Source organism: Cryptomeria japonica, chromosome 8 (assembly GCF_030272615.1).
Source record: "Cryptomeria japonica chromosome 8, Sugi_1.0, whole genome shotgun sequence".
In the NCBI taxonomy this organism is placed as follows: Eukaryota; Viridiplantae; Streptophyta; class Pinopsida; order Cupressales; family Cupressaceae; genus Cryptomeria; species Cryptomeria japonica.
The window spans coordinates 117,087,103-117,100,204 of record NC_081412.1 but is presented as its reverse complement, the minus strand read 5'-3'; the positions used below and the strand labels follow the sequence as shown (position 1 = coordinate 117,100,204).

Sequence of the window (13,102 nt, the reverse complement as noted above, 5' to 3'; positions counted from 1 at the left end):
CTCATAACTATCACACCTACATAACCTTAAACCTGAAGAACAATATCAATAATTAACAAGCAAGTGATAAACTCACAACCCCCACACCAACATATGTTAGATTTGAATTTCATGAATGCATTTATAACGTAATTAGGTCATGCCATGCAATTAGAATCATCACAACAATGCAACCATTCTCTCATAATGATCATCGCTGGCAAACCTTAAACCTGAAGAACAATGTTGATAGTTAACAAGTGATGAACTCACAAATCCCAACACCACAATTTAAGATCCATCATTAATCACATGACTGCAGGCTCTTCATTGTGCAGTACATGAAAAAAAGCCTTTCTAAAGGTCCTATAATCTATTGAGTCAAACTCTAGGCCATGGAATATGATCAAAATTTTGTTTCAGCTTTGGCTTGGCGACTTAACTGCTTAAAACGATACATCAAATCATCACAAGGAATATAAACATACAGATGCCTTGTCCACTGGCAAACAGACTATGGTGGCTAACTATATTGTGACTTCTAACATGACACCTATCTATTTATCTTTGTTGTGCTACCTCACATCTCCAAGAAGAAAGCACACCAACTCTGGCTTCAAAAACTAGAACTCAGCTATGTGTTATTACCTGAGAAGACTTCAGAAATGGTTATAAAAGTTTTATATATCACCATGTGTTAAATATACCCTGCACTAATCAGTCAAGCCTTAAAATACAGTGACCTGTCCATAAGACTGTAATCTAGCAATATGAAAGCCCTTAACACAACAATGACAAAGGTTCAAGACCTTATGGACATGCAAAGATCATAGGCCATTAATCTTTGTCAAAAAAATTATAATGACCAAAATTTTGTACCACCCATTCCAAAGGACAATCATTCTTGATGAAGAACAAGTTCCAGAACATTCAAACTTTTGAAGTTCTATATTCTACTGCACTATCCCAATATTTTGCGTTGAAAATATCCACAGTATATTGAAGATATAGTGACTAGATTGCTACAGACAAAAATTTCGAGAATCCACATCCGTCACCAGTGTGACAAGAATCATGCAAAGCATCTTCAACATACATAACTTTTGTTCTTTTACTTGTCAAACCCTCCACTTCAGAGAATATTCCATAATCATCAAAATATGCCCAATAAATGTGGATGTTAACAACTCTAACCAATAAAAATAAAAGAGGGAAGACATGATAAAATATTATTTGAAACAATCACACAAAAAGTGGAAGGTTCATGAATAAAAGAAGCATTTGGCCAACCTGCTGTGAAGATAAAACAATGGGATAATTTCTACCCAGGTCATCTGTTTTTGGTCTTCCTCTCATATGCATACGTAAGAGTGGCGGAAGATTTGGAAGCACAACACCACCATTCTCTCTGATCAGTTTCTCGAGCTCGGCTTTTTTAGTAGTAGACAGTCCTGTTAGAAGAAAGTCTAGGCCCTGAAATATCATATCTTGCCCATTCTTTTCTTTCTTATTCTTACCTTTCCTGAAGCGCTTTCCTATCTTCTTTCCCACTTCAACACTCTGCATTTTGAGTGATGCTTCAAATAGATTTCTAAATCCAGAAACATCAGAATACACTGATCCACATATAAAAAGAAATATAAATAAAACCCCATCTGTCAGCCAAAGAGAAGAAAATTCTCAAAACAAACATTTCAAACTTTACAGCAGAAAGTTGAAACTGCATGTAATCAAATTACATTACCTTTGTGCTTTTCAGAGGACCATGTACACAAATTTTGATAGTGATCTTGTTGGCAGTTATCAATACCTGCCTGGTGTTCGATAATTTTATTTTTTTCTGAAAAATGTACTCTCTTTTTATTTTTTATGTCTTGTACTTTTGAGGATAACTGTTCATGTGATTCTTGTTGACACAAATCAGTACAGCCAAAGACTTTCCTTGCAAGTTCAAAGCATTTAACATTGTCAGAACCTGGAGCAGTAGATTGATTTGGGCATGTTGAAGCGCCTTTGTCCCATTTATTATCTTTTGAACCACTTTCAATAATTCGAGCAGCTTTAAATCTTCTCTTCCTACGATGTAATAGTAATGGAGAAGATTCTTCAACATCAAGGGAAACATCAAGTTCCATCCCAAGATTACCAACATCATTCTGTGTACAGTCAAAGTCCTTGTGCTCACTACGATTTCCAGTGGCAATGCTATTTACGGCGACCACATCTTTACGATGGTCCTGAAACATGCTTAGGTTTCTGCCAGGTGTCCCTTTGTCAGTTGAACCATTATGATATCCTACATCTCTGGTCAGACTCGTAGGTGCAAGCTCTAAAAGAACATCAGGCAGTTTATGTGCAACTTCTCTGTTACTGTTGCTAGGAATGCCTATACCAGCACCAGCACTTAGACAAACTCTAGTTAACTTCTGCCCAGAATCCTGGATATCTAACTCCCTCGGAGCACCAGTTTTCATATTTACAAATTTCTTGTCATTAATATGAGTGACTATATCAGCACCAGGACTTACTAGCTTCGAACTTTCCATAGAGAAGTTGTCGTTACTAGAGCCTCCTAGAAAGCCTGTTTCCTTTGTTTGGCAGGGAACCTCAATAGACTCGCATTGAAGAACTCCTGGTAGAGTACTATAGTGCTTCAGTGAATCAACTCTTTTGCGTTTTGCACAAAACTGTGATTCACAGTTAAACCTGGATATAGCCTGTCCAGAATCCTTAAATGGGTTCAGCTCAGATGGTTTGCTCAATTCTACCATTATTTCCTCTGGCATAGGTTTTAAACCTTCATGGAGTTGCACAGAACTTTTTATACAAAGTTTACCAGAACAATTTTGATCTCCTTCACAAATATCTACATTATTTCTTTTTGTATGAAGATCATCTTCCTGAGGTATGCTGCAAGGTACCATGGAACACAGGGGATCATACACAGGTGAGCTCAAACACCTTGCAGAATTTTGAGTCAAACTATAAGATACTTCATTGTTGGTGCTAAGATCTTCAATGTGCACCTTTGAGATGGGATGGATATTATTCAACGGCAATTTTAAGACTCGGGTGAAAAAGGATTGCACTGGTGCAGCAGATCCTTCATCTCTATCCAAAGACTCTGTGAAGTGGCTGATCTCCTCCACATATCGTTTTTGTATGCGTATGGTGACCTCGCTCTTTTTATTTGTCTCCATTTGTTTATCCTGTTTGGAAATAATCCACACAAAAAATCTGGTTTAAAAGTAATATTAAAATATATTCAGGATTTCCATACTGTATATCTAAGAACATCTGTTTAGCATTGTAGAAAATATGCTACTACTATAATGAAATCCCAAGATTTTATGATAGTAAATTGAAGTAAATAATAGCACTAAGATTTCAAAGGTTGCATCTGACCAATCCTGTCCAGCCTCCAAACCATCGGCTAGCAAATGGTCTCAGGCACTCACTCAGAGGTATTATTGTATCTTGCATATAATCTGCGTTTTCTGATCCTTTGCTGTGATGATTTCCAGTTTGAATTTGGTTCTGACACTCCACAGAATCACAAGATTCAGAGATATCAGGTCTCAAAATTTCCTCGACTTTATTTCCTGGAAGATGAAGCCAGGATGGAGAGCTTATCACATTTGATTGAACAGAATTGGCTGTTTCTTTTTCACTTTCAGAGTTCATTCCCTAGAATTAGAAAAAGAAACAAAATATTAATTAATGCAAACAGATAAAACAAAAGTGTATCTAAGTTGAATATGATATAACACTGAAGGTTTAACAAATTCTAGTTATCATTAAACGAAACATTAATTGTGCATAAGCCTTGTAAGCCTACTTTTCATCAAATGCTAATTATGACGATAATAAACCACATAAACAACAAATGCCACCTACTGACTGAGCTCAGAACAAAAACAGAGTGAAAGAACAAAAACAGTCAATAATTACACATTCTGACTGAGCTCAGAAAACCATAAAAGACCTCCATTTGGTTTTTTATCTAAGTTGCCGGATTCTTCCCTCGCAGCCCAGGGTCCCAGTCCAGTCCGGCCCATATACTGGTCCAGATGTGGTACGGCATAAATACAGCCAGGGTCCTGCATTTGGAGTCTGGACTGTGGATTCGTTGTGAAGGACCCAGGGAGAATTTGGATGAATTTGTAGCAAATTTTGACTTGAGCAGCAGAACCCGGGCAGAATTTGACGGGTTTTAAACATTTTTTTAATTTTTTTAAAGTTCTTTTTTGGTCTATTTTGGTCAACTCGACCCTCCAACCCTAAAATAGACCACTAAAAAGGCCAAAAAGGTGAAACATATCTCATTTGTTAATGTTGACTTTTGATGATATTTGATCAGTGATGGCTGATTGTTAATGTTGACATTATTATTTTTGAACTGAAACATTGATATAGTAGTGTATTTTGGCATTTTGCTATGTTATTTGAACTAAATTTAAAACATTAATATATATGGTGGTGTATTTTGTTATGTTACTTTACTATTAGCATAGTTGATAGTGGTGTCTTATGAACTTATTTGCTACTGCATATATGTATATAATTTTTATTTTTTATTTTTAAATGTTTTTGTATGGACGAACCCAAAGCAAACCTGAACCCACCACAAAAAAAAATTGAACGAACCCGCGAACCCAAATCTATAACCCTAATCCAAATCCGAACGAGGGCTGGCAACTCGGTTTTTTATCCCAAAACCAATAATAAGAAAAAATTAAATGATAAGGATCAATACAACCCTCAAAAACCCCATTCAATGTGGAAGAAGGTGCACAATATTGCAAATAAAAGAAGCCATTGATGCAGAAGAACAAAATAGGTTGCAGTTTCTCTTAAAGCGGCACTTGGCCAGACAGGATATGAGAATAGATGGAAGCAGAAGCTTATCTAAGAACACAGATCTAATATTACAACTTTTTAAGGAAAAAACTAGGAATACAAGACACACTAACCAGATGAATTTTGATCCCTGTTTCCTGAGGCAGTGAGGCCACATGGTAACATTAAAAGCATTATCAAATATTGGTCAGGGCAATAACCTGGAAGAGAGAAGGTACACATAGCATATGTTTTGGCACTGACACTAACCAGTTCAAAATCTAATCATTTTGGAGGAGATTTTCCAACACAATCAGAAGAGATCTAGCCTTCCAACATGGTCCTTTCAGTTATACATGTTAAGTTCCACTTACATGACTACTATATACAAAAGGTTCAAGTGAGAACATGGCGCATAGTTCGTGTGTTGTCGAAACAGTAATCGTTAATGTCATTGGTATAAGCTTTACATTTTGATATCTCCTTCATGCTCCAAACCCTATCCAACCACTCTCTTCCCCCTGAATCTTCCCTCCCCTCCAGTTTCTATAGATCTAAGCAGCCGTACAAGATGCTGAAAAAAATATGAAGGGAAAATCCCAAAGGAGGGCATGACCTCCTCCAATGGCTGCAGTTCACCAATGGATATAAGAACCTATAACTTCAAAGAGAGAGTCACCTCAGAACCCAGATAAATATGCAAAGAGGACTCTCAAGGTTTCATCAAGTATCATTAGAAACACCTCCAAGCCCATCCTCCCATCAAGAAAGAGAATGGGTGTTACCTGAAAATAGAAAATCCCCCAAAAATCAGCTTCACCATCTACGAAATGTAAGATCAGATTTGGCTTTTCAAGGAACAGGCTGAAGAGCACACGGTTATACTGAGAGGGGGGGTGAATCGGTATAACAACTTTTACCAATTTAAATTTTTTCCAACTTCAATCACAAGCATATAACTTATCTCATTAACATATTCATTGCATATTACCATTCACATGAGATCAAACTATTATGAACACAATTAGAACACAAGATATATATGTGGAAACCCTTGCGGGAGAAAACCACGGTAAATCAATGCTTTTATATATTTCTTCTTTTACAATATTTCATAGGCACCAACCTACTAGAGGCACAAACCCCTACGTTTGTTTGTGAGCACCAACCCACTAGAAGCACCAACTCCCAAATCTGATTTCATGAGCAACAACCCACTGGAAGCACCAACTCCCAAGTCTAAATTTGTGAGCATCTACCCACTGGAACCATCAACTCCCACTTCTGAATTTGTGAGCACCAACTCCCACTTCAGAATCCGTGAGCACCAACCCACTTCATACAAATCTGATTTTCCACCTTTACAATGATGCTGTACCAACTGATGATGGATACTATTTCTTTTCACAAAACTGACCATATCTTCTTCAAAAAAATCTGCTATAATTTGATGAAAATCTGCCACCAAAATGGTCAGTCTTCACTTCAAATCTGTTATAATATTGTCAAATATCTGCTGTACAAGTCTGAATGCTATCTTCACATAAGCTGCTTAAATACCCATAAATCACCTCCTCGTAGTTTTCTTTCAGATCTGCATTTAATCTTCTTAAGAATCACTTTTGTCTGATTTATTTTTGTTATTATGCAGCCATACCAATACACTATATCTTCTATCTTCTTTGATAAATCTGCTTCAAAGATTACTTTACAGTTTACTGTATAATGTTCTTCAATCAGTCTTCTTTCTTCACGTGCTCTTCTCATATTTTCTGTCCCTTGAACCCTCTTTCAAATCTGCACATTCATGTTCATATATCTGCTAGTATATATGATATGTCTTTAACACGCAACACACCTACAAATCTGGAATAATTTTCTTTGATAAAATCTGCAGTGATCTCATTGATATTTAATTAAATCTGTATGCTCATCCTTTTGGTGCATAAGCCTTTTCCTACTTATTCTCACCCATACAACTCACGTACTTCTCCTATATTCTTACTCTCAACACACCCATACTTCATAATGTCTTTATATACCTTTTACAAGAATCGTGTCTCTTTACAGCCACATTGTAGTTTAATCATACCTCATCGGTTATGATTTATTTGCGTTACTTCTTAACACAGCTTTTTACGGGTTTGTTTAGCCATTTTGTTTTGACAACAGATAAGAGTTATGCTTCTTCATAATGTTGATTTTTAACTAGGAAGAAAAATATATTATCGGATTCCAATTGCCATTAAGGCAACATTGGAATCCGATGTAAGGCTGGGCCCCCTTGTTCACCCTACACGTTAAAAGGAAACGTGTGCTCCTTCCTCAATAGGGCCGACCCTATTTACATTCATCTAGCATGGAAAAGCTAAAAGAAAATTGGCGCCAATATAAAATTAAGCTGACTCAAATAAGGTTAAGGTGGCATATAAGTAAAGGACCTTTTGAAGCATTCAAATTACTCTCATTCACTTGCAAATCATTTCATGCGAATTGTATATCTACTTAATGCGAAATCTGGAAGATTGAAGAAGGAATATGTGCGAATCATATCTGCCATTGAAGGTGCTAACATCAAGTGCAATACCATCATAAAGGAGTGCGAATTGCTCTAGATTCAAGGCGCTAAGGTTGCAGACCTGTTTCAAGCAAAAGTGCAGACTTAAGATACACTAAAAGCGCAGATCTAGTGCAAACAAGAGTATGGACCTGATTGCTGGTTGGTGTGCTAAAGGGGCAGACCTAATGCTTATGAAAGTGCAGACTTGATTGAAGATTTCATCAGCCCTAAGAGTGAACATCTCAGACCTCTTCAAGTACTTGAGATAAGTGTTGTAATCAGAATATTGAATATAATCCATAATCAGATCTGAGGATCTTTTCTGGCTGCGTTTTTCCTCCTAGGAGGTTTTCCCAGGGTAATTGTGTTTTGTTCTTATTTTGTTCATTTCTATATTATGCCTAAATCTAGAAATCTCTAAATTTTACAGCAAACAATCTAGTTAGAAACTAAATTCTGATTTCTGAGTTTTATATTAATCTGAAAGTATAAAACTTAACACATAAGTCGTGTCTTGAAAAGACACTACAGCCCGTGTACTTGACAATTCTTAATTTAACAAATCTTAATCTTTAAGAAATTGGAAACCATCTATATTATCGGTAATTATCAACTATGTTTCCCGTATTACAAATATTCTTTTATCATACGTAGCAATCTACTTTTTACTACTAATTATTATTTTTAATTGAAACTTTATCACAACCTTTGACTATTAAAAAAGTCATCGCATCTTTCATATGAAGAGGTGACCCCTTTAATACGATTTTTAATAATTTGGTATTTGTTTAAACATTGAATTCAATGTTTTGTTTTTTTAGTCTTAAAAAGAATGAGAATCATGGGTTTTTATTTTTGTCCACCCGTGGCTTTTATTCTTTAGTCACAAAAGAATAAGGATTAAGACTAAGAATTTTGTCAATCTGTGCATCTTTTATTTTTATTATGGATGTAGAGATCTCTGGTTACTCTTACTTATGCAATCACTTTTCCAAAAAATAAACGTTTTCTGTATGTAGATGTTTCTGAACTTTATCAACTGAACTGTACCAAAAATGTTTCCTGTATGTAATCACTATACCTAAAACGTTTTTCTCTGTGTGAACAATTTCTGCCATACTGCTCATTGTCTAAATAATAAATTTCTGCCATTGTAATCAGACTGGGACTGTGAACTTGTTCCAGACTTTGAACTTACATACTCAGGAATGTATATCTTAATCAATACTCGGAAATATATTTTCAGAAATATATACTGAATCTATACTCAGAAATATAGATATCTGAATCTATATATCTGGGTCTTCTTTATGCTGCTGTATATAAACATATATATATTCTGTAGCCATTTGTTGTTGTAGTCATGTCTTGCTGTGCATGTACAGTATTATATATCAGAATATACAGTATATATTCTCAGTCACTATGCTCTGATCACTGTATACTGACATCTTGTATATGGAGTTCATCTTCAATACTGATCACTAATTGTCTTCTTACGTCTATGATATCAAAGACATCTAATTCTTTTGACATCAATGACAACATTTCCATCAATCTCCCCCTTTGTCATTGATGGCAACATATTCTTTTGTCATCTCTTCTAACTCTCACCCTTTCTATTTCTCTCCCCCTTTGACATCAATCAAGGGAACTTCCCCTCAAGCCAAAACCTTGAAGGCTTGGGACCTAGACAACTAGAAACCTACAAGTTCATATACCTGCTCTTGATGCCAAGAAGGCATTTCATGTTGATCTTTTCCTTGGGAAAAACGATAAAATCTTCCAAGCTGGTCTCTAGTTCATGAAAAAGGTAGAGCACTTCATGAATCATGAATCATGAATCCCCAACATTCAACCCAAGGATGGTGCCCCATGCATTGTTCCAAAGGATAAGAAACAGATGAAACAGATCTTCAGAACATTGGGGAAGAGTTTGCTATTAGATTTGAACAAAAAAGAGAGTATTGCATTCACATGTCAATACAACAATCGATAAGCTCTTGAGTCAAGCTGGGACATTTAAACTTTTGAAGGCCTACTTGCAAAATATTCAAGTCTAATATTTATCCCTGTTTAAGATTCCCCAAAACATGGCTGATAGAATTGAGAAAATCCAGACGATTTTTCTTTGGAATGGTACTGGGGATGAGAAGAGATTGACTTTGCTTAGCTGGAAAACTGTATGCAAAAGAAGAGAAATGGTTTTCATCATTTTAAACATATTCTATTGGAGATTGATAGCAATGCTAAATGAAACACAGTGGAAAATAGATTTGTACTATAATAATGTATGTTGTATCAAATATCCAGCAATAGGAAGTGATGTCCACCAAAACATAAATTAAGATAAACTTGTCAGATGTTGTAGTTGCAACTCCCCTGCTGGGCACGCATGCAAAATGTGCAATCATAAAAAAGCATCTGAATTGTTTGACAGAATGCCTCAATGAACTTGGCTTTCATGGAAGACCAAAATTACAGGATATTCACTAAATAGATTTGTTGAAAAGGCTCTAGTTCAAGAAAATGTAATTTGCAAGTATAAAGTTATTTGCCAGTATCCTTGCTGCCTATTCCAAAATACTACATGTGAAATCCCAATTCAAGTCTAATGCTATGTATTAAGATTCTACAATGTCTATGATGAATGTTTTACCATTGTTATGATTATGATATGCATCTTTGAAATTTCTCTATATTTTTAAAAATCCCCCTATTTTTTTAACAGCCGTCCCCTAAAAAGTGACCCAAAAGTACCCTTGTACTAGAAACGCGGCCCTCGTCATCCCCTTCCTTGAAACTCAATGAAACATAGATAATAATTATTCTAGGTCAAGTCTAACATGCCCCACCCCCCTTGGAGGATTAATGTGTATATTGAAGGCATAAAAAACTTTTTTAAAAATCAAAAAATTAAATATTCATTATATATATTGTTAAGGAATCAAGATGGTGAACAAGTTGGCTAATTTTGGTCTTGAGTTCGATAGCAAGATGTATTGGACTAATGTGAAGGGCCTCCGAACTTCTGTGGGAAATATTCTTAATGATGAGGCTATTTGTAGAGTGTGTTTGTTATTTGAATATAGCTATATTTGATGCGGTCATATTACTGTGTAAGGTTGTTATCCAATCCGAGCACCTTGATACCAATTGGAAACATGTGCGAAATAAACATCAAATTTATTGTACTCCTTGGGCCACTCATGCTATGACTCTTCCTTACTTGATGGGGAGTAATGATAGCTTGATTAAGGATGGCCGAAGGGATTTTCTCATCATCATTCCTAGCTAGCATACATGGGTTATGAGTTCGCAATTGTGTACATCTCTATGACTCTCGTTATTGTTTGCCTTCAAAAATAAAACAAGCATTGTGGGACTTCTGTTTACAATGTCTGCAAATATGGGTGGCAAGCGACTTAGAGTTGAACCTTCCTCATGCTCTAAACTAAAGAAGTTGGAATAAACTCAGGACATCTTTGTGAAACGAGAAATGCTCCTTACTTTGAAACCATGCAAGGGTACAATGAGACCCTTACAACCTAGATTATGAACTCCTACAATGAATGGTAGGTGGCAGTTGCTGGCATAAGATTCACTGTTATAGAAAGGCTGATAAGCTAGGCTACCAACCTCAACTACTGTACTAGAAAGGTGTCGTGTTAAGGTAGTGGAAAATAGAGATATGTGAAAGAATACATTGATTCTTTGCTCAAGCAAGGGGAATCCCTCATCCACCCCCAAAATGGCTACCTAAGGACTGCTCTTCCCCAGCCATGGCCTAATGTTAGCTGGTATGTAATGAAATACTTTACTCTGGAAGGTTGTTTCTCTATCGTCCATGGTTATATTTCCTCTTCACTAGATCATTTTAGGCACAACTTATTAGTTTCCCCTTTTTCTACTTTCATCTTTAGCCTGTTGCGTTAGACATGGAGCTTTGCCTCCTTACCATAGCTTAATATATTGCCTTTACTAGTATAATTTAAGTCTTACCCCAATCATCCTTCCTATTGTCAATGCTCCTCCCTCTTCTCTGCATAAACCCTAAACATATCGATGCTAAACAACAAAACTCTAGACCTAGTCAAAAGGGTAGTAATAAGTAAAACAATTCTGCCATTCTATAGACTAGTAGGACCAAAGATAAGAGTGACAAAGCAAAGGAGGAAGAAGATTATAATTGTTCAGGTTGACACATCTCCCTAAAATTTCCCTACTATTGTTGGCATTGCAACCACAATTGTTGGCCCTAGAAAATCTAAGGCCAATAAGGGTAAGAATATTGTCCAGCCTGAACAAATCTTTTTGTAACTTAAGAATAACAAGAGTATAGATACTTCTTCGAAGGATTTAAAGAAAATTGTTAGAATTAAGTCTACCTCAATTGATATCAATATAGAAACTACCTTTAAGAAACATTCCTTTAAAGAAAAAGATAATAATCTTGTTGACGTATATGCTAGAATTGTTGATGGTGAGAGGTCAGCTAGGCTGGCTAAAAATTCTAATGCTACTATTAGTGGAAGTGTTATATTGCTAAAGAAGTAAAATAGATTGGGGATGTCCCCATGCAAGAAATTAATTCTTACTCTTTGCAACCATACAATTCTATTAGTTTTGACAATCCCCCTCAAGAGGTTGCGCGTCTTTACGATTTCCTCCATAGAGTATGATGATTTTGACTCTCTTACTACTAACTTTGTGGATGTTGTTGAGTTGGATTAGGAGGAAGCTGAAGAAGATAATGAGGTGAATGTGGAGGATAGTGCTCATGAAGATGCTTTGAGGGAAGATGCTTGCACGGATACCACTTTTAAGGATAATTTGGTTGTTTTATATGAAAAAGTGGGTGCTATTCTTATCAAAATAACTGTTGTTGAACAACCAACTAGAAATGCACAACTTTGTAATAGGCACAAGGGTAAATAAGAAAGCATGAATGGTAATATGAAAACTTTTCATGATAAGTTGGCCAAAACCGAGGCCATAGATGTCTTGGTTAATGTGAATGATGAAATGATGAGGAAAGCAATTTATAGATTGTTATTCTTCACACTAAGTTGAATAAGCATAAACAAGCTCAAATAGATGAGTTTCAAGAAAAGAAAAGAAAAAGTTCTAATTTGCAAAAGGATACAGCCACTGCTTGATGAAAAGAAACACAAGGATCTGCAAAAGAACAGGAAAACCCTTGCAAAAGATGTGATCTTTGTTGTCTTGGTGTTGTCTTGTTGTTGCTCAAGGTGCTGCTTTTTGTTGTTTTTCAGTCTGCTCTGTCTAGCTTTCTACTTTGCTCCCTGGCATAGTTTGGTTATGCTAGCCAATGCTTTTCTCTATTATTCTTGAATGTAAGGAACCAGGACCCTTTTCCAACTTATCTAATAAAAAATAATCAATAATATGATGCATCACATAATGATAAAAAATCATCAAAAATTACAATTTCATTCGAGTTACAACATTTTACATTTTTCTCTTCCCCATATACACCATAGTGACAATTGAGGTCCTACTCTATATTGATTGCAGCATCATCTTTGCCATCAAAATCATGGTAATGACTCCTCATGATCATCCTTGTCCTCAGCCATGACCTCCTCCAATCCAAGGCCTCGTACTTTGTTTCAACTCCACTATTGTGACGTTTTCAAACATCGCCCCATTGCAAATGGGGACCCCCTAGTTTTTGTTTTTTAGGGTTGTGTCTTAGCATCT

The 13,102-nt window shown here is 36.0% G+C and overlaps 1 protein-coding gene across 9 annotated transcripts in view; it reads right to left on the bottom strand.

The window, feature by feature from the left end:
- LOC131031267 (uncharacterized) overlaps positions 1-13,102 on the bottom strand; it is a 183,793-nt gene that overhangs the window by 61,140 nt on the left and 109,551 nt on the right. For 7 of the 9 annotated variants that reach the window (XM_059209689.1, XM_059209688.1, XM_059209686.1 and 4 more), the window contains 3 exons: positions 3,385-3,666; positions 1,724-3,188; positions 1,270-1,634 (listed from right to left, as the gene is read on the bottom strand). In XM_059209689.1, coding sequence (XP_059065672.1) covers positions 1,270-1,634; positions 1,724-3,188; positions 3,385-3,666 — 2,112 coding nt within the window. The remainder of the gene's footprint in view (positions 1-1,269; positions 1,635-1,723; positions 3,189-3,384; positions 3,667-13,102) is intronic. The other 2 variants (XM_059209684.1, XM_057962334.2) reach the window with 2 other exon arrangements.